Source organism: Anser brachyrhynchus (assembly GCF_964034855.1).
Source record: "Anser brachyrhynchus genome assembly, chromosome: 10".
NCBI lineage: Eukaryota > Metazoa > Chordata > Aves > Anseriformes > Anatidae > Anser > Anser brachyrhynchus.
The window spans coordinates 7,843,543-7,868,910 of NC_137705.1; the positions used below are offsets into that span (position 1 = coordinate 7,843,543).

The 25,368-nt window shown below is 44.5% G+C and overlaps 1 protein-coding gene across 13 annotated transcripts in view; it reads left to right on the top strand.

Annotated features, from left to right (window-relative positions):
• The window catches only part of CADPS (calcium dependent secretion activator), a 202,782-nt gene that overhangs the window by 135,164 nt on the left and 42,250 nt on the right, over positions 1–25,368 (top strand). For 4 of the 13 annotated variants that reach the window (XM_080605730.1, XM_080605738.1, XM_080605739.1 and 1 more), the window contains 8 exons: positions 1,515–1,616; positions 2,500–2,563; positions 3,200–3,323; positions 5,721–5,789; positions 6,648–6,665; positions 14,768–14,874; positions 20,406–20,562; positions 21,590–21,731. In XM_080605730.1, the coding sequence (XP_080461856.1) occupies positions 1,515–1,616; positions 2,500–2,563; positions 3,200–3,323; positions 5,721–5,789; positions 6,648–6,665; positions 14,768–14,874; positions 20,406–20,562; positions 21,590–21,731 (783 nt within the window). The remainder of the gene's footprint in view (positions 1–1,514; positions 1,617–2,499; positions 2,564–3,199; positions 3,324–5,720; positions 5,790–6,647; positions 6,666–14,767; positions 14,875–20,405; positions 20,563–21,589; positions 21,732–25,368) is intronic. The other 9 variants (XM_080605735.1, XM_080605740.1, XM_080605732.1 and 6 more) reach the window with 3 other exon arrangements.

Genomic DNA, 25,368 nt, shown 5'->3' on the forward strand with positions numbered 1-25,368 from the left:
GTAAGTTTTATTTAATGTATATTTAGATTTAAGAATATGCCGTGAATATCGTGTAAGGTTTGCTAGTTACTCTCCTGAAATGTTTTAATCATTTATTCACCTGTACTGGAATATCAGAGTTTGTATTTATGATATTGAGAGCTTACTAAATACAGGGTCAAGGAGAAGTGATTGTACAGATTTTATTGCTTCTCATTTTTATCGTTTTTTTTTTTTTTCTCCTAAGTTTAGGGCCTTTGATTCTTTAAGAGGAAAATAAAGCCAACCAATTAACCCCTGACAGGAGGTTCATTAGAAGCTTTGTAATCCCTTGCCAAGTCTTTTGTATAACCAAACCAGTCTAGTGCTGAGGATTTATGCAGCTTAGGCTGAACACTGGAGGAGGCCTTTAAGTAAGAACATTTGTTCAATTTTAAGACGCCTTACATTACCTACAGAGAGCCTGTGCCAGCAGAGTTGCCCAGGAGTACACAAATCCGTAGACTTTGCTCGTCGGTAATGGGGAGCAGCGCTGCCGATTGTCTGGCTCGCCGATCCCTTTGGCGGATGGATTAGAGGCGAGCTCCTCTCCCTGCCTTCCTCTGCAGCGAGCTTTGCCGTGGGGCTGCGGGGGGAAGGAGGGCACGGCTGCTTTCGGCTCCCGGCTGGGGCTGCATCGGCGGAGGGACGGGGCGCGGGAGCACGGGGACACCCGTCACAGCCCCGGCAGCGCCGCGGCAGCGCCCGCTGCACACTGTGCTCGGTGACGGACGAGGAGCACCCGAGGCAGCGGAGCCTGGGGTCTTACAATGCACTCCTGTGCACGCACCAAATGCCAGAGAGTAGTAACTCATACTCCCTGAAATTCGGTGATAACGCGTGTTGATTTTTGCCACTCGAACTGAAATGAATGAAAAGGCATTGCGTTTTCAGGTATAAAATACTTACCGCTCTCTAGGTGCATTTCAGCAGAATATATTGAAGATGGTTCACTTCGAGAAATTATTGTAATAAGGCGATTCAGTGGTTCTGAAGGAGTGCAGGATTTTACATTCTGTTCGTATACAAGGCTGTTGTCGATATTCTTTACACTGTGAATTGTGTTAAATTAGCAGCTGAATTTTTCTGCAGAAATGAAGTCCATATTTTGCCAGCAGTGGGCCCAATCCTGCGTGAAAGCTGGCATTGTGCTCCTTGTTATATACCTACATTTAAGAGGGGATTCTGTTTTTTAAGGTTTTCCTGTCACAGAAAAAAAAAAAAAAAAGGAAAAAAAAAAGAAAGAGGAGGGTGTGGGGGGAAGTCCATGTACAGATTATCATTCTGAGAGGGGGGATATTTCTTGCTTTCTTGCTTTCTGATACCTTTGCGGTCGTGCTGCTGTGACCGCCGTGTCTCGGCTTGGCACATGCCCTGTCCTGGGTCTAATGGCTGGTGACATCTGTGTCCCAACCTGCAGCATGTGCTTTGCTGCGCAGATGATTTCCCAGGGTCGTGAGGTGGAGCCTGAGTCATTCACGGCATTTCTCCTTCAGGCCGGACGGGATAGGAACGGTAACCGTAGATGAGAAAGAGCGATTTGAAGAAATCAAGGAGCGGCTGCGTTTGCTTCTGGAGAATCAGATCACGCATTTTAGGTAAAGGCAGAGACCCCAGGCTGAAGGGGAGAGGACTGATTTCCTCCAAACTCCCTCCTATAAACAGTAAAGCCAAAAGGCAGGTTTTGAATGCATGAGGGAATCCTGCATGAGTGGCACAGACCTAAGCAGGGCAGTGTTTGTAGCTGGAGAGGGATTTGAAAGAAATAACCTTTAAAGGGTATTGCAGAACTCCTGCTTCCATACTCATGGTAAAGCTGTGATTTTTTTCTGAAATTTAACTCCCCCGCCCCCCAAAAAAAATCCCTTATTATTTTTCTGCTCAGTTATTACCCATTTATGTTTAATGCTTCCTAGCATACAGATAGGCAGCATTTTCTGGGGTAATGTCATAACTACAGAAATGATGGATGTTGCCCCCATAAAAAGGGATGAGCTGCTCACAGCACACCAGCCTGGCCCCGCATGGATCACGCACACGTGCACACGAGTGGGTGACATGGGTTTGTTTGTAGGGTCTGTGGGCCTCGGACCTGCACCCTGCTGGGACAGTGGCTGCTTCAGCCCTGTGCATCACCAGGTCCCCAGCTGGAGGTAGCTGGTGCTGTCCTCTCCAGGGGGTTTGTTTCATTTTTGCGAGGAGAGGCTGGTTAATTCTTTACCAGGAGACCTAAAAGCTCCCCAGCTGACACCCAGATTTAATAAGCTAAAACTGGCTGACCTTCCCAACCGCCCCTTATTCTGTTCTGCTGCCTTAGCATCCACACCATCAGAGCCTTTCTGAAAACTGCCCCATGGAAAGAATGCTAATACCAGACAGAGGGAACAGAGAATTGCTTGGTCCTGTTCAGGAAAGGATCTTTATAGCACTGGAAAGTCATATTGACAAGCACCTGATGTTAATGTGATGTGTTTTTTCTAGGTACTGCTTTCCATTTGGCCGTCCAGAAGGTGCTCTAAAAGCTACTCTCTCACTGCTGGAAAGGGTAAGCGTAAGAATAACAAAGAGTTGTTGAAATTACCTGCATCCATGTGTCTTTCCATCCAGAAGAGCTTAAAGAACTACTGTTTTACGTGTAATTAGTGGTAGTTAATATTGGAATATTAAGTGGGGCTGTTGATTACTCCTGCTTCAGCCTGGAGGCCAGGTGCAGCCTGGCACAAACAGCAGCACAGCGTATCTCTGTGTCGATAGTTACGGGCCAGCTACCTCGCTGACAAGCATCGGCACTGCAGACCCTTCCTAAAGTGATACCTTGCTGCTAACCTGCAGCACAGCTGAACCCAGACACAAACCCAAGTCATCAGCAGAGCCTGGGAATGGCATAACTTTGCCCAGCCCTGGGGAAGTTGCGATAGGTCTTAATGTCTTGCCCTAAGGAGCGGGAAACAGATTTTAAGGCATGCTGTAGGGTATGGATACAGAGAACACTGGGGAAGGGGTATGTCCCACGTCTCAGGCTGGCCAAGGTGACCCTGTTGTGAATCCTGCCTATTGCACGCTTACCCCGAGAGCCATGCAGCGCTAGAGTAGGAATGGATGTGTTTGTTGGGCTTGGAGAAAAAAAAAAAACAGTTATGTGCGCCTGATGCCACAACAAATCAGATTTTCTTGTGTCAAGGTCCTGATGAAAGACATAGTTACTCCAGTCCCTCAAGAGGAGGTAAAAACAGTCATCCGTAAATGCTTGGAGCAAGCAGCTCTAGTCAATTATACTCGACTATCAGAGTATGCCAAAATTGAAGGTAAGACTCTTTCTTTGTGAAATTACAGTTTTGTTATATTTCTAGGTGGCAACTGTGGCTGGGAGCTATTTGAGAGAAATTCATTTACTATTTATTCACTTGTCAATAAAATAGATGTGATTATGAATCATTTTTGTAGTGTTGGCTTTCGAAGCAGTAAAGAGTGGAAGCTATGTAAAACGTTTCTTTTTCTGGAAAAGAGAGAGGAAACAGTTAAAAGGAACTGTAGCTTTTCTTTTTTTTTTTTGTTCTCTCTTTTTTTTTTCTTTGATCATTAGTGCATTTGGCCAGTGGTGTAGTATTCAGACTCATGTCGTGGTTTTAAAAAACAAATTGAGAAATACTTGGGATGTCATCTTTGCAGCTGAAGGTATAGTGCAGCTAATTGCTTGTGACAGTGGAGTTCAGGAAACAAATGAAAAATAAGAAGCTGAAAAACTGTTTAATCTATGCTTAATCATTTGTAGCCAATTTAAAATGTCTTTTTCTGGGAGTGTTTCATTGTCTTTGCACTTTGCATAGCAGGCATTGATCAGTCGGTCCCATACTTGCATCAGATTTCTTTCTTGTCACTCTAAATCCGGCACAGCTGATATTTTGACCTTTTAAGTTATGGGAGAATAATAACCAGTGACCAGAGACACATGTAGCCATCAAAAAGACATTTTAAAGCTTGCTGGAGGATACGTGTTAGCTGAAGCTCTCTGATCCAGTAGCTCTTTACATGTTGATCAGTTTATGTTGCTACCTTGTGGGCTGCTGTTCCCAACTTGAAACTCCTACCCAACTGTATCCAAGTTTGCAATTGCTTAAACCCGTATGTTCCAGATGAATGGTATGTTCTGCTCCAGAGTTTGGGTTTCTGTCATGTGTGATGTGAAGCTTTCCTACAGCTGAGATTATCATTGTATGCCTCTAGGACAATATTGAGAGGAGAAAAAAAAAAACAGCTCCCTCTGATCTTTTCTTAGTTCTTGTTTACATGAAAAATTGGGTTGTTATATGACAAATTGTCCAGGTTCTGTACATGACATGTCCTCTCTTTTTCCATTTTTTTCTGTCTAACGATGCAAATTGTGTACCAGTGGTAATGAATTCATTGTTATGCATCCAGTGAGAAACACTTAAGAATTGGGCACTAAAAGGATGTTTATCAACTCTTGACTTGGTAATGAGTGACAAAAATAGAGAAGGAACGAAGGTTTCATAAGCACTGTATTATCAGGCAATTTATCGAAGTACTCAACTTCACAGGATATTTTAATTGGTGTATTCTATAAAATGCAATGTTTAAATATACTTGACAAGGCTGGAGAAGGACTGAGAATCAAAAGCAGCTTTTCTGTGATGGATGCTTCTACCCAGTGCTGGCTCCCTTAGGTTCTCTGTGTAAATATCACTAACTTGTTGGTAAGATTTGCTCTCTTCTTTCAGATAAATCTATGCAAAAACAAACTTTATGATCTGTAAGTAAAAATGCATTCATTTCCAAAGTAGAACAGTTAGTGTGTACTTTTCCTTTTGTGCCTCAATTCTTCTTGGTTGTGTTAATTATCTGCCCTCTTTTTGCACTGTGACTTGTAGGTCTGGGAATACTTTGAAGCAACAAACTTTTTTTCCAGCTACCTTTTCAGAGAAATAGTTCATTCCACACTACCTGCTCTCTTCTGCTTTTCTCCTCCTTTATCCGTGATTGGCCACAGCCACTTTTTTATCCTATCTCTGTAAAAGTGGTTGTAACACCAATTTCGAAGCATGCTGGGCTTGTTAGTTCAAACAACCCAACATCCGCCAGCTGCATGCATCAGGTTTTCTCTCATGAGCATAGTCCACTACGTGTTCAAATAGCTCCTTGGAAGAGCAAAGGACAAATTTGCCTTGGCGAGGTGCATCTCTGTGTGCCGTGCATGGTTTGGAAATCCTGCTCTCAAAAGCTGACATCTGAACAGCCACGTTTAAAAGAGTTTTCTCAGAGATTCAAAACAAAATCAGTGGCGGCAGTGCTTGCGGCTATGTTTATGAAGAAATACCTGCGAGAGCCTTAGATACTGAAGGCTGAAATCCTTAGTATCTCGGAGCCTTAAACTAATGAAAATCTATTTTCCTCTATTCATGACGTTTTGACCATATTCTTGCAAACAGTTCCGAACAAACCTCTAGAGTCATGGTCACAACCTCTCTTGTGACTCATGGGCATGCTGAATGGTTAATCCAGTAGACCTCTGATTTGAACCCTCCTTTCCCCCCCCTTTTTTTTTCCTTTTATCCTGTGTGTATCCCAAAATACTCTACAGCTATTTTCCTTTTAACCTAATATAAAGTTTTCCTCTGACCTATAACCTATAACCTCTTTACCTCTGACCTAAGCCTCTTGCATGCCCAAATCCTCTTTTATAGGGAAAAAGAGAGAAATGTATGAGCATCCTGTCTTCTGCTTGGCCTCTCAAGTGATGGATTTAACCATTCGTGAGTACCTACCACCCTCCTCTCCATGCTGTCCTCACTCTTTCTGTTCTCATTACCTCAAGAAAGTCCAGATCCAAACCAACTCACTCTCCTTGCTTCAAGTCTTTTAGCATTGGCTTGTCTGTTGCTTCTGTCTGTGAAACCCAGTGTGAGAAGTCCAGTCACTTTTTATCAGCCTAAAACAGGTTAGACAATTTAGCCATTTGTTTGTGATAAACTCAGACTGTCTGTAAGTTTTTTCAGTTACTCTTTATGTCTGTGACCTGAATGCATTTTTACTTTGCTTCCGTGTAACCCCAATTTGTAAAGTGCTTGTCACTGGTACACAATCAAAGGGCAGCAGCTACACCGGGGAGAAACGAGCTAGCGGTCAGATAAAGGACGTGGGGAGAAGCCGTCCCTTCTCCTGCGTACACGATCTGTAACCAATCCTGTGTATAAGACCCTGTGAGGCTGTCCTTCCTCTGTACATCAGATCTTACATGTCTCCTGTCCGTTCTCTCGAGCGGAAGCGCTGTACTTGCTCTCCTCCTGGATTTTTTGGTTTGCTCCTCTCCGCCGAGCCCCGGAGGGGACACACGAGCCCAGGTGCCGCTTGGGGAGCCCCTGCACGTTCGCAGAGCTCGCGCTCTCCGATTTTCTATTTGTGCAGCACTTTCTTTCACCTCTTTCAAAGGAGCTTCTTTTGGTAACACCATGCTGCTGGGCGGGGGGGCGAGACGGGGCAACTTTTCTTCTTTTCAAATGTCATATATCACGCATAACTGGGGGGCTGTGCGGTCCACTTGCTCATTAATCCTGCCTATCTGTTCTTGTTTCTCTCTTTTCTCTCCTTGTCGCTTTCTCTCTTTCATATAGAGAATCAAAAGGATGCAGGTGAACTATTGTATATGCATTATAAATTACTAGGACTGTTGAGTTATATTTATTTTGTTTATTATTTTTTTCATAGCTCCTTAAGATATGTACTCCTTCAGGCTGAAAATGGAGATGCATTGATACTTAAGGAGTTAATTTGTGCTGTCTACGTAACCTCTTTTGCCTCCTTCCTTAGAATAGAGTGTAGATTAGAAATACCTCACAGAAATCGAGTGTCTTCTTAAGAGACAGTTTTAATGGAGAACCTGGCCTTTGTAAAGAGAAAGTTTCTTGTTTTCCAAAAGAACTGCAGCTCATTTTTGGCGCAGAAATGTTGGTGATCTGGCCATTAATTTAACACACCCAACAAGCACATTAATGACGAAACTAACGTTCATTTTTGTTTTTCATATCTTCTGTTTTATGCCCTATTGGGAGGACTGGTTTTTTATTTTTTTATTTTTTTTTTCCAATTTTTTTCGTTAATGTGTGACAAACAATCCGGTCAGACAGAAGTCGTGTTTGTCTCTCGTTTATAACCTGTGGTGACATGTGATGAGGCAAAGGTTCAGCGCAGACCAAAATGCCCGAAGTGCCTGTCTCTTCAGAAGGGGTTTTGGAGGTCTGCAGCCCCCTGTTCTCGTTTCTGTTGTACGCCAGAGTCCTGGTTTGAAAGTCCTTGAAACCTGAACTGTTCATCTCTTTTTGTGAGTAGATTGTTATGTTTTGTGGAAAAAAAAATAATAACAGGATTCAGTCGGTTTCAGCTGTTTGCAAAGGGAAATGCTTTTATAAAGCAGAAAAGGGACTGGGCTAGTTCTGCCCAGGCTTCCTCAGGCCCCCGCAGCTCACATTTGGCCCAGGATCTAGAGCATGGCACTAAACCCAATTTTGACTAGCAATATTCAGGCAACAGAGATTAATTCTTCCCTACATCTGCGAGAGGTGCAGGCACACAAACTGCAAATATAAGCATGGCAAGTGCAGCTATTTCCGATGGCCGCAGTGGGCTGTTGTGTGTTAAGCACAGCGCGAGCAATGGGCATCGCTCTTGCTGGCAAAGGCTTGTCACGTGTTGCAAGTTTGGGAATTCAGAAGGACCTTTCTTTGGCCCAGCTCCTTTAAAAATAAAACTGCTTCTTGATGCTCGGAGCGAGTGAGAGGACAAAGCGAGCTGCGACTGCCCTGCTTCGTACCCACAACTCTACCACTGTCTTACATGAAAAATTTTCAGGCAAGGTCAGCAGGACTCAACTTGAAATCAGTTCCTCAGCTTAAGTGGAGTCAAAAGTGACTGGGTTTTGGCCTGACTTTTTATTTATTTTGCCAAAAGCAAGAATAAAAATAAGATATTGAAAACAACTTCTTAAACACACAAATATCACCCCTCATTCTCCTTTCCCCTGAAAAGCTTGTAGTCTCCTGCTTGTAGTCTCATAAAAATATGGACTTAAAATAGAATGCTAAACAGAACATTACAATAATTAAAGATTAATGGCTTGTTTTAATTATTAATCAGACAAAACTACTAACACTCACATTAATAAGTGCAACCTTTTAATAAGGGTTTGAAGGCATATTTATATAAGTTGGGAGTCCATCCTTCCTTTAGAAAAGAATTTCTCTGTCCCTTATGCACAGGATTTGAGAAATGCACTGCACTGTGCTGGAGTGCGGTGGCATTAGGGGATCCCGTTCCCATGAACACGAATGCCACTTCGCTCTGCTGGAGCTGAGTACAGGCAGCTTTAGAGCTGGTGCCAGCCACAGTGATAGCTGTCAGGTCGGTCATTCCTGGTGCTTAGTATAAGAGTTTTGGTCTTTAGGTTTTAGATTATATCTCATGTAGTGAAATGTAGTGAATTTGGTTTTGGCCTCTGTAAAAAAAGAGGCTTCCTGTGGTCCCCCGAGCTGATGCATGAAGATGAGAAGTGAAGGAGATGTAGGGCTGGGGACAGCTGGTGCCTCGGTGCACGGGGCAAGGACCACCATCAGGGCAGCTCTGCAGACAGAAAGCAACTTGAGATAGACCCAGTGACGTCCCATTGCTCTGTCCCTAGGGGAAATCAGCTTGTTTGGGGCCATCGGGGGACCAAAAATGCAATTTTTCCTCATCCCCTGCCCAAGAAATAGCAGCACCGCTGGGTGTACCGTCCCATCCTGGCCAGGGCGGGTGCAGTTTCCAAGCCCCGGTGCCTGTCCCTTCCCATGTCAGGCTGGGGACCCGGGCACGCCGGCAGGAGAGGCACCGAGCACGGCGGCCTCGGCTGCGTCAGCCTCGGCTGGCACCGGCCGCGGAGCATCTTGAGCAAGGCGCTCACCCCGGCAGGCGTGGAAAGCGTGCTGGGCTGGGGGAGCGGGTGCGGCAGAGGTCGGTGTCTGAGTGGAGCGATGCAGCAGGTTGCTGACAAGCAGTGGTATTTGTCAAGGCACTCGTACTGGCCCTCGTCACAGTCCCCGCGCTCACTTTACGTCACTCGCGTTGCCTATTTCTGGATCTCAGCCTGGGAAGCTCCGTGCACGTACCCGTAATCTTTACAGAGCGCACTGAAGCCGTAGGGGCTCAGCTGCTTGTTTATTAACCCAACCTCAGACAAGAAGAGGTCCCCTGGGATTTATTAGCCCAGCCACCACTAGGCAATCACCCCCAGCATCTGTGATAAAGCACAGAGCTCATCAAGAAAATCAAATGACATTCCCCAAATAAATACGGGTGCAAAATATATGATACCATCAGTCTTTGAGGCAGGAACAGAGACTGAAGTCATTAATAAATCATATATTTAACCATGACTGTAACTCAGACGTAAATGCAACCCGTGTTTGTTTGCTTGCTGAACTGCTGCTTTACTTGTTTCGTTCCTTGAAGTGGCATTCGGTTGCATTTGACAAGGAGTCATTACGCAGCTTCCTAGCTTTCCTGTTGTCCTTTAAAAGCCCGTGTTTAGAGCAGTGTTGAAGTTGTTACACGATGCTCTGCACTGTGGCATTATCCTTCTACAGAGCTCTTACCAAAGCAACTTGCTGCCTGAGGCATGAGATATAATTCAGATGTACAAAAATTCTTCACAAGGCTAAATAACCACCAGAAGGTCAGGAGATCAGTTTTCTTTGCAGAATATTGAATTTTTGAGAGCTGAAGTTGAGTCTCCTGAGTTGATAAAAAACCATTTCCGTGAATTTTTCTTAGCTTGAAGGTAATGCATCTTGGTTTGGGAGAAAAAGTGTTATCCTCACTGAAATCCCTTCCAGACACACATAAATCTCAAGCAGGCACCACAGCAGCAGGCAGGACGGGGCGTGCTGCCCACAGCTCTCAGCATCACTCCCAGAGGAGTGCCTCTGCCCCAGCACCCCGTCCCTGTTTGAATTTTGAGGTTACGGAGGTGCTGCATCTCTTGCTGCTTCCTCCTCATCCTTCTCTGCTCATGGCTTTTCCCCAGGGCAGAAAACACTTGCACAAGTCAGGCCACTGCAGGAGCTGGATGTCAGCGAGGTCTGAAATCTGCTTTCTGCCGGGGTCCGCGTGGGCACCCCCTTTCTTAGCATGAGTATTTCCGTGGTTGGCGGCGCAGAGGCTGGGCTCGCATCTAGGGGTGATATAGGGTCGCAGCGCACAGAGGTGCAATGGGGGGCAGATTTCCTTGGCTCTGGCACTGCTAGGAGGAGCTCTCCCTCTCGGACTCCCCAACACTGGAGCCAGCAGGACTGACATTCCTGTGGCGAGGCGTTCCTGTCACTTGGCTGCCAGGCGCAGGTGAGAGGAGACGTGCCACAACCCCTGCCCGCGCCAGGACCGTGGCACAAACGGCTCGTCCTAGTGGTGAGCAGTAAAATGTCCTTCCTAACCATTACATGCGGGGCTCAGGAGCCATCAGCGAGCAGCCAAATTGAATTCTTGCTTATGTTTTAAATGAGACTGAAAGTCATTAGGCCAATGCCCAAAAAGCTGGTGTTTTTGTCACTTGAGGCTGAGAGGTACGATTTCTGGGGACAAAGCCACCCTGGGTAAACATTGAACAAGGAGCAGGGCGACTCCAGAGATAAGCAAATAGATTTGTTTTTCTTGTTAGCGGAAAACAAAACAAAACAAACGAAAAAAGAAAGCTGGAAGCCAGTGGCTCGAATCTAAGAGTCCGAATTAAATCGTTACAGCTTAAAAGACTAAAAATGTGTGTGTGTGTGTGTGTGCGTGTGCACAGTTGTGCATTGTGTGTGTGTTCGTGTACGTGTGTACCTCTGTGTATGGAGAGAGGGAACAAACCTAACTCATACTCTTTAACTAAGGGTTTACTCGAATATTCTTTATTATACTCCGATAAGTGTTGTAATTCTGTGAGAATTAAAAGCAATCAGAAATCTACTTTGCACAAGCCAACCAATTTTTTTTTTTTCCACTGGAAAATGCAATCAAAATGGCAAGGACTTTTGGCAATAGAATGTCCAGATAAATATGCCAGAATCCTTGCAAATGGCATTATTAAAAATAGTCACAATGCTGCAAAAACTGTTATTAAATGTAATAGAAACTATTGTGTTAATATATGCACAGTATATAATTTATTCTCTGAGTGTATGTAAAAGGAAAGGCTATTTTCTTTGAATTTTTCCTATGCTGATATTGTAAACTATATGACAGATGGGTCAAGTCCTGATTGCAGTATTCTAACATTTGGAATAGCAAGTAACATATTTGATAGAGCTGGCAAGTTTTTATATATGATTCAACCCAGAATATAAAAGCCACTAGAATTCCAAGTTGAAAATAATTAAATGAGCTGGAAACGATCAGGAACCACACATTTTTAAGTGACAGATTTTTTTACATGTTTAAATTGCACAAGAATATTTTATAGCTCCCTTTAACCAACAGTGACGTTTAATTCTAAAACGTGTAATTGATATTTGTAAAGCAATTAATTCATGTGGCTCGTTATTCTATTGCTAAATGTACCTAAGCACTGGAGCGCTGACTTAAAGTGATGGTTTTTAGTCACCTGCTCTGAATTCCGGAGTTTTAGCTGAATTACCCGCAGTCAGGTTTGTCACGTGGCTGCATGAAAGGCAGTTCCACACTGGTGTTGAATTTTTAGCTTTCTGATTGCACGCTGCCGTAGGATGTAAGAACCTCCTGACTTCTAGAATATTTGTTGTTAAACGGTGTCATTCCCGTGCAATACTTCGAGTACCAACGAGCAAAAACCCAGCAGCTTATTCCATTTGTATTTGACCATTCCTGCTTATGTTCCTGTCAAAAGTTTTCATCTTTTTGTCACTGTTTATGACGTCCCTTGTCTCTTTACTTTTGGCGTCTCTCTCCGTCACGCACAAGCAGCCCGTCCATCCAAGCCTAAGCCACCGGCTGGGCCACCATCATCTCCTCAAACGCAGACTAACATGATAAATCATATGCTCAAAGGCATGGCCAAACAGACGCCAAGTACTGTAATAGTCTTCCTTCCTTTTATTCAGTGCTTTCCTAGTCTAGCAGTTGCTTGTTTAGTATTAAGCAGTTGCTTGTTTAGCGTTAGGGAGCTAGTTCTCGTGTGCAGCTTTACGAAACACCTAGCGCGACGTGGTAGGTTTTTAGAGATTTAGAGGTAGCGTTTATTTCAAAATGTCCACATTTTTTTGTCTAGCAATGTCTGACATATGCAACATTTTCAAATATCAACGTCAGCACAAAATAACATTGTTGTTGCATAACATTTTGCATGAAAACTATAAATATGTATGAGCTTTACATGATGTTGGATGAAATGTTTGATAAGTATATCGTATACGTTTGATGTAACTGTCAGTGCTCCAGCTATCTTAGCAGAATATTCTGATGTATAGTAACTTAACCAGGGAAATATTTAAAATAAGAAGAAAAAAAATTAAGATTGACATCTGCTGGCTGCCAAAGTTGTATAAGCATCAATATTTTCTTTAAAGACAGCATCTCTGAGCAGTTGTTCTTATTAACACTTTTGTCTTTTAGTTGTATTTGAGAGCAGATCAGTGTTGCAAATGAGAATGGGTCTGATGCTGCTCTGATCAATGGAAAAGCTTCCCCCTGGCTTTGGAGGTGCAGAAGCAACCAGAGCTTACTGAAGGACACTCCTTTGGACTCTCTTTGCATAAAAGGAACAAGTTTCTTTTTGTTGTAGCCAGCGAGGTGCTGGTTTTAATAGGAGAAAGAAGGACGACTTAACCAGTATCAGTATTTGCTCAATAAAGTAGGATAAGGGAAACCTGGATTTCTTTTTGTTTCCAGTGATAGAAGAGATGAAAGGGAAACCCGAGAATAAAGCCCAGAGTCCCTGTCTGTGGTATCAGTCAGGAAAAATGGAGAAAGAATTTGCCATGTTGCATCTCTCCGCGGAGCCAAGCACCTGCAATGCCAGATTTCAGCTGGCCTGGCTGCTCAGCTCCTCTGAAAACGGCACCATGTACCCTCACACAGCCGCCCGAGTGTGGCCATTCCGAAAAGCATGCCTTTCCTTTTCATGGGAGATTCACTGCCTGTAGATGTACATTCAGAGAAAAGTAGGAGCAGGCATGGTGTGGAGGCGAAGAGCCGAGTCCTCAAAGTTCAGCGAGCCTTCAGCAAGGCAGGGATTTCTGCCCCGGTACTCAGCGTGGGACCCAGCAGAGCACAGTGGTGACATCTCTGTGCAACCCCAAGTTTCTGCTCCATCAGAAAACAAAACCTAAGCACTAACAAAATGCTAATGCATGCAGGAGCCTGGAGCAAGGTGCGCAGCTGCCTTGCATCACAGCACGACCCAAGCTGCTGGGCTTAGCTCTGGGCATCCCAAGGTGAATTGGGATGGACTCCTTGCTAGTAAAGGAGCTTTAATTTGTGCACGTCTTGCATTTTGCTTTGTTGAGCTCAAACAGTCTGTTGTGTGCTGTATAATTGCAGCAGACTGATTTGGCTTTTGTGTTTTGTGTTTTTTTTTTTTTGGTACTTCACCTATTTGCAAAGTCTCTAGCTTTAATATCACAGAGAGACCAAAATACATGTAGGTGGAGAGGTATGAAGCAGCTGATGTAGCACCGAAGTGCTGTCCTTCCCCCTAGCTATGCTAGAGCCAGGTTTGGCACCCAGTCTTTAGCCAGAGGGACATGTCTGTAGTGCCAGGTGGTGACACACCGCAGCACAGGTGGATTCCCAGGGAGCAGGGCTGCTGCTCTGCTTCTCCCCAGGGTGACCAAAGCAGGTGAGCCATGGGGTCAGGTCACAGGAGCCTCCTTGGTTGCACCTAGCCAGCTCTGCGGAAGCTGCCGTTCGATGAAAATGCGTCTAGTTTGTTTTTTTCTCTATTATTCCTGTCGAAATCCTCTAAATGGTCCAGATTGTTCGCACCTCAGATGTTTAATATGCTAATAGTAATATGTTACCTGGAAGAATATGATTTGATTGTTTTGAAAAATCTTCAGAAAATGCTGCAAAATAACTCAATATAGCTAAACAGCAAGCTCCAGGATTTAAACTCCTTGGTTTGTTTGCGGGGTTTTTGCTGTAAAGTTGCATCTCTTTTCCCATATAAATCTTACGTATGAACACCTAGTGGGATTTACCACTTTCCACTCCCTCCAGCATGCGTAACTCCTTGACCTTTGTGAAGTTAAATCCTGGAGCAGGTCAGACCTGCCGTTTTTGCTTTCAGTAGCAGGTGAACATTTAAATTGCTCAAGTTTGACAATTTATTAAAAGTGCAGAGAGATTTGTTTAAATTGATCTTAAAAAAATGTTAAAATCGTACAGACGTGATTTGTAATGCATCATCTACGTTGAAGGACACATATTGTTCATACATTAGTGGCCAGATGCTGTCTTTAGGGAATGTAATGTTCCTATTTGAGCTAATAAAGTGCCACCACCTCACCATAGAGCAAAACAACTCTGACAGTATTGTGAGATTTGGAGCTGGAGCACTGTATTTTCATAGTATTATAACGAATGTGGCTTTCTGGTTTGCTCAGTACTAATTATATAAGCATTTAACATATGCATGAAAAGATCTTTAAAGCTGTAGAATATTATGGGATTTCTTAAACCTCTAAATTTACTTACTGTGCATCTAGCTTTTCACTCTGCCTGCCTTTTAACTCAAGTTCTTGTACTACAGAAAATGTAGGCCGGTTAGTCACACCAGCTAAAAAGTTAGAAGACACAATACGTCTGGCAGAATTGGTAATTGAAGTCCTCCAACAAAACGAAGAACACCATGCAGAGGTGAGCAGCGGCGCCCTGCGAGCTTGTGCCCCGCAGGTCTTGAGCAGGGTCTGGTCGGTTGCTGGTGGCTCTGTGTACTTATGGGATGTCTTCTGAACAGGTGCTGGGTTATCTTTTTTAGAAGCCAATAACGGTGATAAAAGTGTTGGTGAAGGCACGGGACAGGTCAGGAAGACTGCTTTTCAGAGGGGAGGGAGGGCTAAAGGAGGAATGAATTAAATCCTGCTGTCATCTACATCAGTCTGCAGCCTTTCATGCAGCGCCAGCAAGAGCCCATTATATTCACCACCAGCTACGTGCAAGACCAAGCCCGTCCACTTTTGAGAAAGGTCGTATATTGCCCAAAATGTCCTGTGTTTGTACCTCCAGACAGCATTAGCGGCGGTCACTGTCAGCAGCAAACCGCTCCTGCTGTTGAGAGCTGTGGCAAGTAAAACCATCACAAAACAAAACAAGGATTTTTGGTCCCTTCCTGAGCATTCAGGTCGTTTCCAGGGGTTTCTCTTCGCCCCTGTGGTACATGATAAACTGCTGTTTTAGCTCGCTTGGTTTTCTGTTGGCCGCTTCTGTCTTGGTTTATTGGGAATACTTCAATTACTAGCTGTGGAGATCAGGACGAATTATTCTCTGTTACTAATTATTTGAGGTACCTAATGCCTGATAAACTACTCTTAACTCTTCAAAGCACTTTAATGGAAAGATTTGTGCTTTAAAACACTGAAACTGTGTTAGAGTCAGGTATATTTCAGAAAATCCTGAGGCTCGATCCTGGCAACACTGATCCCGAGGCCGCTGGCCGTGCTGGGTGTAGCCCCGCCGTCAGCATGCCCGGACCGGGCTGCCCATGGGGACTTGCCCACCCGTGTAAGTGTTTGCAGGATTGAGCCCGGTGTTCTCTGTAAATCTGGTGCTCTTGGCTAAGTGTTGGAAAGTGAATCATTTCTAAAAATCAGAGTGAACAGTTATTGTTTATGACTGTAGGTATTGTAACACTCATGCGCTCTTTTCTCTTTTCCTTCCCATTTTTAGATATACTCACTATATTTTGCATTAAAAGCATTTGATAACTAATTTCACAATCACCTAAAAATCATTCCAGTGTATATTAAACTTGCAGTATAACTTAACTTATTGATAATACACAACAATCCACAACACCCAACTAATGCCTGCTTGCATATTTAAATTTCCTCCCTGTTTTTCTACTGTTCATTCAATCTTGGATGATCCTGGCAGGGGAAAGAGGTATGTGACTAAACTGAATGACACGAGTCACTCCTGTCATATTTCGTGCATGCCCTCTCAGTGCCATGTTTCCTCCTGGGATTTTACCTGGGTTGCCCTCGCTTCCGTAACTTTAACCGAGGAATGTAACAGCAACTCCCAGTCGGCTGCTTGTGGAGCTGGTAGCCTTACACAGGAGGGTCAATGTGGCGTAGCAGTCCAGTCCATGCATGTAGCAATGGGTATCTTTTACGAGCGCTGCAGTTACATCCCAACACAACCCTACCTGCCTGGAATCTCTCCTCAGCCTGTTGTTACCTCTGTTGTTTTGCATTCACCCGATCTATAGTACACTGTGGTGGAGATGGACTGAGTTCTACACAAGTGACTAGAATGGTAGTGTTCTTCCTATGGTTTTGTCTGTATGTGCCTTGTACTGGATATACAGTATTTATATGTAGAGAGAGAATATACGTGGTGAAGAGTGAAATAAACTTCCTTTTTTTCGCAAAAGTGAGGAGGTGCCTGAGAGCACTGCGATAACTTGCCCAAGGATAACGATATTTTATTCCACTCATCACCAGCGCAGGCTGTTTGTGCAACCAGCCTGGAAAGAGCTGATTTTAAAGTACAAGTAATTTTGAAAACAGTACACTTCTGAAGCAGGCAGTTACAGGGCCCGTGGTGTTCAGCCAGCTGTGCTGCTCCCCACAAGGACGAACGTTCAAAGCTGTTCTTCAGCATCTTCTGTGTCACAAGGCTATGATAAGAGACAGAAGGTTAATGCCAACAGGGATAGGAGGCTTGTTCTTGGTCCCTTGTTCTGAATGGTGACCTGGAAGGGTGAAATTCATCTCTGTCCAGAAGCCCCGGATGCCGTCAGAACGTTACTGAACTCCTGTCCCGAGGGTTTCTGTGGCACTTCAGCAGTGCTCAGGCAGTTGGCCAGCTCTCTGCACGCTTGGAATTGCACCCAAAGGAGCAGAGAGGCAAGAGGCTGGCGGATTTAGCACATCACTTTTATTATGCGTCATGGGCACATTATTCTGCTCCTGTGCGATGAGAATTGCTGAGGTACTGTACTTTTTTTTTTTTTTTCCAAATTATTCCAGGTGAGATTTTTTGTCTTCTTGTCCATTCGCCTGAGGGTGAGACAGTTCAGCCTGCAAGGTGCAGCTCTTTGGTCTGCTTTGGATGTTCAGCAGAATTAAATGGCATCAGTTACTGAAGGAATGCCTTATTTTCTGAAAACCAACAGTTTTTGTGATTAAAACACACCCCTTTTTTCCCAACATGGCCATCCGGGCAGACACACAAATGGGAACCCAGAAACCAAAACTCAGTGCACGGAGTATGTTCAAAAAACATCAGAGCAGGAGCATCGTGCCTTGTCAGCTGGGTTTGCCTTACCCACCAGAAAGAAGCAAAGCAGCAGAGACAAAAATGCAGGAGAATCAGTGGTGCCTTGGTAGGTACTGTGTAGAGCAGGAGGTCTCTGCCGTGTGTCACCTCGCTCCTCAGATGTCTCCCAGCTCTGATTTCCTTCCCCTGGATGACTGATGGCACACGCCAGAGACCGTGGCCTTCGAGCCTTTTGGAACCCATGTTCTCTCTCTATGTATACGTATGTGTATATGTATATATGTATTTTAACTCCTTGAGGTCATACATATATACATGTGTATCCATGTGTAAAACATACACTAATAGGTGTGTTTGGCTAGAAAGAACACTTTGTTTTGCCTTCACATCGTGTTCTGAGTGAAGCAGGTAAGTAGATGGTAAATAAAGGAAATGTTACCATCTTGAAGGAGTTCCTCAAAGCGTGGTGTTATGGTCCCACTGCAGGAAGGTCCTGTTCACTGAGAGTAGGGAGGAGGAGGTTGAGGAGTCTGGCATTAAGTTACAGACTTGTGGAGCTAAAATTTTACTTTTCCAGTAAATGGGAAACTATGACTGGTTTGGGCATTTTTTTTTCCACAAATGATCGTATGCTTTTCTTCCTCATTCTTTTAAAATAGCATTTTTTTTTCCTTTTTCATGGAAGCAGGTTTTTATTGCAGGACTCTGCAGTGATTATGTTGGATTTGTTGCAGAAGATACTCTTTGGCCTCCCCTTTCCCATCTCCCCAAATACTGGCTGCTGCTGGCCCTTCGTAGCGATCGCTTTTTGGGCACAGACGTGGGGAGGCAGCGTGGCAGGCTCTTGGCAGGCAGAGGAGCAGCCAGAGAACCACGTCTGTGCAAGGACAACCTCATCACCCTCCTTCAAAAGCATGGACAAGCGCTGCTAATTTTAAGAGGACCCTCAACAGCCACATTTCTCAGTGTCCACTCGTTTCCCACCAACATTTTTTGGGAGGATGTTTGGGCAGGCATCCGAAGCAGACCTGATTCTTGATGGTTTTGGTTCCTGCGTGATTTTGCAGAGACACCACACCTCTCGTCGCAGCACTCACAGATGTCCATGGGCTGGGTTGGACACAGAAGGAAGCATTGAAGAGCATTGCCATGCCCTCAGCCCTGTCAGACTCCCTCGCTTCGATTTTGGCTTTTTCTGAATAACAAACTCTCTGTCATAGCTGCGCCTGGGCTGTCCAGGTGTCCCACGGGAGGCATTGCTGCAGCGATGCCTGACACTTTCCTCCGTGTGTGGGGCTGGGGATGGTTTGCAGATGAAGGAGCCCAACTTACCCACCTCCTCCCCATGCCATGACCACATGGATGCTGTAACCTGCTGGCATTGCCACTCCGGGCAGAGCATGGCCCAGCCTGCCCTGGCCCCCCTTCACCTCCATGGCTGGGCACTCCAGAGCTGTGCCTTCTTGGGGGTTATTTGGTTATTTTGGTGATTTTGCATCTTGGATGTGCTCTGAATGCATAGTGCCCTGGGTCACGTCCAACCTCTGCATGTCTCAACACCAGTTTATATCAACTCATGGAATAATAGCAGGGTAATGTCAGCCTGCTTTGCATTTTGGGGGAGCAAAGGAGTGGAAATAGTCCCAAAGTCCTCCTGCCAGCATCCCTCTCCATGGCCAGGAGAACCAAGAGCTGGCGTTCTCTGCAGCCATCTAGGACAGGATTCATCAAAGGCATCCTGCTGTTGTCATCAGTGTCAGCAGGAAAACATCAGTGAATCAAAACTGAACCCTAAGAAAACTAAAGTCCATTTTGCTTATTCAAGTCTGCCAAAAGCTTCCTTCCAGGAGGCAAAAAATACCCCTCCCTGACCAGCAACTCCTCTTTGAACCAATTTCTTTATTCTTGGTCTTTTCTGTTCCATCTCTAGTCTTGTCCCTATGCTAGAGGTTTCGTTCTCTTGCAGAGTGCTGGAAAGACATTTCTCAGATCCTTTAAGTCACTGAGTAATTTCCTCTCCCTTACAAATTACAGCACATGGTCCTAACGGCAGCACTTCTCACATTGCATGTGCCCAGCCAGAAGTGATTACTAAACACGCATGCATGCGTCGGGAACATTCACATCTGAGCTATGCACGATGTGAATGTCACGTCACAGGGCCCGGCCAGTGAATTTTAAGGACCCGTGTGCATGAGAATGAGTTACTTCACTGATATTTTTTGGCTTACAAGATTAGATATATTTTTTTCCTGCCTCTGTGAAAATACAGGCTTGTCGTAGATTTTTTTTATCTTGGCATGTTGATGATAGAGCTTTGTTTCCTGATAAGTAGCGTTAACGAAGGTGGTAGTGTGTTTAGATGGATGTGTGTAGCTGACCATGTAAAATGAACAGTGCTCTAATAACTCTTACAGGTGATGCTTGAAACATTTCCAAATAAGAGTGTGAAAGATTTAGGACAGATTCTAATGTCTTAGGCTTCTAGTTTTTCAAGACAAATAGAAGTAGAGAATCCAAATAAAATTTAAACTGTTGAAAAACACAGCAGAAGACCCACAAATAGTGAAGAAAGTCCCCAGTTTCTGTACTTCAGAATAATGATTAGTTGATCTTTCTGATAATTAGCATAACTAAAGACGAGTGAAGTCATTTATTGTAAATTGAACAGACAAAAAACCTTCTCTGCCATGTTACAACTGCCTGCCTTTACGGTGGAGCACTGAATAGATCCTCTGCAAGAAACCTTTGTATGAAAACAGCAGTGCCTAATTCCCGTGATTAGCGCTGTACGTGCAGCCAGCACTTCAAAGCACTGTTCTCTTTACAATAAAGGTAGTTTCCAGGGGATGCACATTTTTTTAAGGTATGTGGCCTAGCATCTTTGACTGTGCTTTATTAGAACTAACATACTGCTCTGTTATCTTTTTCTACCAACCCTGAAGGCCTTTGCTTGGTGGTCAGACTTAATGGTCGAGCACGCGGAGACCTTCCTGTCACTGTTTGCAGTGGATATGGATGCTGCGTTAGAGGTGCAACCCCCAGACACATGGGACAGCTTTCCGCTCTTTCAGCTTCTAAACGATTTCCTCCGTAGTGACTGTATGTATTGTATTTTGATCGTTTCTTTTCAGTGGGCGGCTCAGGTTACTGCTAACACTTTCAGCCTCTCCGCACTGCACAGAGAACTGAGATGGGTAGAGATGCGCAGTACAGACTCTTGTAGCATCGGCTTGATTTTGTTCCATTTCCACTAGAAAAAAAAAAAAGCAATTCTCTGGTGCACACACAGACACCCCTTAAATCAAATGCCCCAGCTGAAGGTGAGAAGTTGAACTTTTATTTTGCTTCATCTTCTCAAGTCTCTTGGTAATGGCTGCCTGACAAGCAGGGAATTTTGTACCCTATCTCACTGTCATTAAATGTGTGTGTTGTTTTATATGTGTGTACTGCATTTATTTAGCATGGAGTAAACCAGTCCCTGCTTTAAAAGACTTTATTGAAGGGAGGAAAAGATTTAAATTAAAGTAAATGAGAGCAAGAGTAATTCAGAAGCCTAGTGCTTTGTGAAATAAGGCTCTTCTCCAAAGCACACATGGGCTCACACCTTCAAAACCCTTGGGGACTTGGCACTCCCCAGGGTGGTGTGACTGCTGCCAGGGAGCTGGTGGCTGAGCTGGCTCTGTCCTTCACTAACGTCCTCAGCCAGGGCCCGACCAGCTTTCTGTCACCATATAAAAAAGCGGGACTCATCCTCCAAGAGCAATTTCCAGTGTCATAGTAGTGAGTAACTGAATAAGAAACGATCCTCCTACCTGCCAAAGTCCTAATGTTTGCCATGCTGTATTTCTTACACTCATTTTATTCACAGGAAGTAATAATGTATTTGTAACCTGTAAGTTTGACATTAATGGAAAAGAAGATTCATTGTTTGTTTATTTGTTTTGATTAAGAAGCCATTCCTGTCTTTGTCATGAGCATCAGTGCCTGATGCCAGCTCCTGTTTTGTTCTCGGAGTTTCTTTCTGTGCGCTGACAAATTCATTGTGTAATGAAGTGCCATGCTGTGGTTTGTTACAGAGCTTTTAGTAACAGTAGTTTCTTACTATACTTTTATTTATCTATTCTAGATAATTTGTGCAATGGAAAATTCCACAAACACCTCCAAGACCTGTTTGCTCCACTTGTTGTTAGATATGTCGATCTGATGGAGTCCTCAATTGCACAGTCAATTCACAGGGGCTTTGAGCGGGAGTCATGGGAGCCAGTAAAGTAAGGAAACCTCCTTTGATACAATTGGAATTTGGGTGCAAATGGATCGAGATTCATGCAGAGATGAATTAGCAAACGTTAGATTGGACGTGCAGAAAGTGCTTTATATTTTCTAGTTGAATGCTAAAAATAGGCCTGATCTCTTCAGGGTTTTCAAGTTAATGAAGGAAATGGTATTTGCTTTTTGAAATGCATTGCTGCCTCAGTTCAAACCGTGTGCCTTTGGACATGGAAGCGTGAAAATGTGAAAACCTTCTTAGCTGGCATGGCTTTTTGGATCCCATCCTAAAAGGCCTTCCCCGATGCTGCTTTTGAACTCAAACAGCTCCTTTTCAGAACAAAACCCTTGCTTTACTGCGTTCAGTCCAGCCCTGTAACCTGAGTGAGTCATTGCTGTATTTATTCTTCCCCGTACTCATTTTTTTCCACCCACCCCGTGGAAGGATAGCACATCATCCCCACGGCTGGTGGCTGTGGGCTGTGTCCCCGGGCAGCCCGGAGGGGTCCCAGCCCCGACCGGCTCACGGAGATGCAGAAGGGACCGGCCCAGCGGGGACATGGTGACCCAACAGGCCACCAGCATGCAGAAACCCGAATGAGACCTAGGGAAAGTGATTGAAACAGAATCAGGTATAGATGTGGAGGTCTAGGGGTTGGCCAGCGAGAAATAAGGAGTCTGAGAGAAACCCAAACTGAACCCAAGAGCTAGTGAATGGTGAAAACATGACATTTGCTTTAGATTGCTGTTGTTATTGGACAGGTTTTGAAGCACTGCTGAACCCTGCTGTGCTTGCTGTAAACGCCCAAGTCGGTTCCTGTGAAGGAAAGAACTGTCTTTTCCTTCTAATAAAGGACTTAAAAGAGGAGGGTTGACTCTGTGCAAGCACCGTGAGCCTGACAGTGCCTCAGACCAGGGATTTTGACCGGATGACTTCTACAGAGACTATTTTCCCTGCTTTTTTTCTCATTCTCTAAGCAAAGTTAAGTGGCACTGCACTCCGAGGTTGCTGTGTAAAAGAACGTGTGGTCTTTCAGGGCTTTTCACACCAAATATGTTCAATTTACAAGGAAAAGAGAATTTGTTCAGCAGCCAGCCTCCCATATGCAACCTGGAATCTGATTACCCAGGTTTTCTCCTTTCTTTCTTGTGCATCCTCAGCATCCATAAGGATTCTGCCTGCCAAGTCGCGGGCCTTTTCTTGACACCTGAGCATCCCCTCTGTTCTGAGTGGGGTTAAGTGGCTGGCGTTCAGGAGTCTCTCTCACTTTCCATTTGCTGTCTTTGGTCTGCAGGCTAACAGGATTAAAAATCCTAAAAAATCTTGTTTCAAATAAGCAGATGTGACCCAGAAAACATAGAAGAAATAGATCTTTCGAGTAGGAGAATGCCATTTTTACAGCCACTCCTTCAAGCAGAATTGCACTTCGAAGTTAGCATTAACTTGAGTTTCAGAGCTCTGCTTTAGCAATGAATCTGTTTGTATTTCCTTGTTGTTATGAAACAGAGGCAGTGAACTCAGTGCAACTGCCTACCTCAGTCGGGCAGTCAGTAATCAATTCATTCTGATTTCTCTTTTTTCAGAAGCTGATATTATTTTGGCATTCATTGACTTTCATGGCATAACTATAGATGTACATGAGTACTTGGCTGTGGTACTTGCCTGTAAAAATGCCTTGTTTCTGGGTATGCCAGAATCTATCATTTTCAAGTTATCTTTGATACTTTCTACGTCTTTTCTTAGTTATCTTGTAGTATCTTTGCCCTTTGGGGAGCTTCAGTTGCAGAACACTTTGAGCATCGCAGATTCAAGCGAAAGCCCGGGGTGGGTTATGATTAGATGATTAGATGTCGTACAGACCCGAGAATTTACAAAATTTGTTCCAGCAGGAAAGTGGGTGCTTTTCACAAGAAGCTTGTGTCCATCTGGTGAAAAGATGCACTCTGGGTTTTTTTTCACTAGTCGGTATTTTGTTCTTGTGTCTCGCACACAGAAGTGCGAGTTGCAAATGCTGGCTTCACTTGATCAGACCCAGCACAGGGAGGTACCGGCGAATGCACAGAGGGTGGCACATGCTGTGTGAAGGAGAAGAGGGGAGTCGTTTGTATGACGGTGTTGATGCACTGTTCAGAACTAAATGTTAAGGCGTCTTCATCTTTTGCCTCCTGGGCAGACCACCTGCTATTCTTTGGCTGATCTACAGTGAACTTGCAGAAAAACCCAGGTCAGAGGCGTATTCGGTTGGATCTGCCCTCCTGTATCTACTTCCTTCTTCCCCTACGTGTCCGAGTGCAGCACAGTTGAGTTTTTAGGCCATCGATCCTCAAATATCTTAGACCAACCAATTCCTATCCAAGTCACGGCCTTCTGCAGGCTCTCCAGCAGAGCTTTTCTGGAACTGGACACACTGCAGCATGTGGCTCCAGGGCTTTCCTCTGCTTTGAAGAAAGGCCTTCAGGTTGGCCTGAAAAGGCAGATCGTCGTGGATGTCTGTTCCACTGGGCCTGCTGCTGTCTCACTGTGGATCATTAAAGTCAACTGCAAGAAGGAAGAAGTCTCATTATCTCCTGTAAAGCAGGAAATTATTCCACAGTACAGAGTCTTTTGAAAGGGTTTCTCTGCACTCATGCTTGCAATCAAGGCTGAAATACGTAGCCCTCCATAACCTGACCAGATGGCAGTTTGCACGCATGTATTTCTTCTATTTTCATTGCTGAATACTCTGCACCTTATGCTACGAGGAGTTAGGTATAGAAATCGCAAACAGTGAGGGAGATACTGTTAAGTATTGAAAACATGGGGGAAAAAGCAGCGAGCTAATGTGCTCATGAGGGCTCTGTAAGCTGCCTCTGCAGAGCTGCTGAATTTGCAGGGGGTCCTTGCCCTATCGCTAGAGCAGCTGGTGTGCTCGCATGAATCCACGCCGAGAAGCGTGGAACACTTGTCCCTCGCACAGTCATCCAAGTACGGAGGCTACAGAGCAGGTCTGTTCTCTGGTGAGTTGAGAGGTCTTGGAAAAGTAGGGTTGTGCAATGGGTGGTGTGTTGTTTTTTTTTTTTTTCGTGCTAGCTTCTCAGAGAACGCTGATTTATCTCGCAGCCAGCAGACACGTACGTGTGTGTGTGCGTCTCTCTGTGTGTGTCTGTGTTGAAAGATCTTTCTGAGCAAATGCTAAAGCCGGTGCAGCGACAACCAGTTTCAATTGCTTGACTAGGAAGTTACTCACTGACCTATGGCTGTCTCCACCACACTGTAGTCCTGGCTTAACATCGATTGATTGCTCACTAACCCTTTGCAAACTATTTATAAATGTATCATTCATTTAAGATGTAAGAAATTGAACAGTGTGATTATATTAACCACTTGAAGAGGTTGCACTGCTATAAAATGCTAGTGAAAAACGTTTCCCCTTACAAGAAGTACTGCTGTAGTGAACATGAGTATTTTTGTTACTATTCTGGGTGTCAGTCAGAGGAAGAACACAGATTTGACTGCCTACTTCACTATCAAGCTCTCTGCTTCCCATCAAAGCTTTTGTGAAAAGATTTGCTCTCGAGCATTTGTTCAGCCTAGGCAGTAAGGTAGCGAGCATTTCTAGCGATGGAAGAGACAGGCGTCTGCCTCTCCCATCAGTAAAT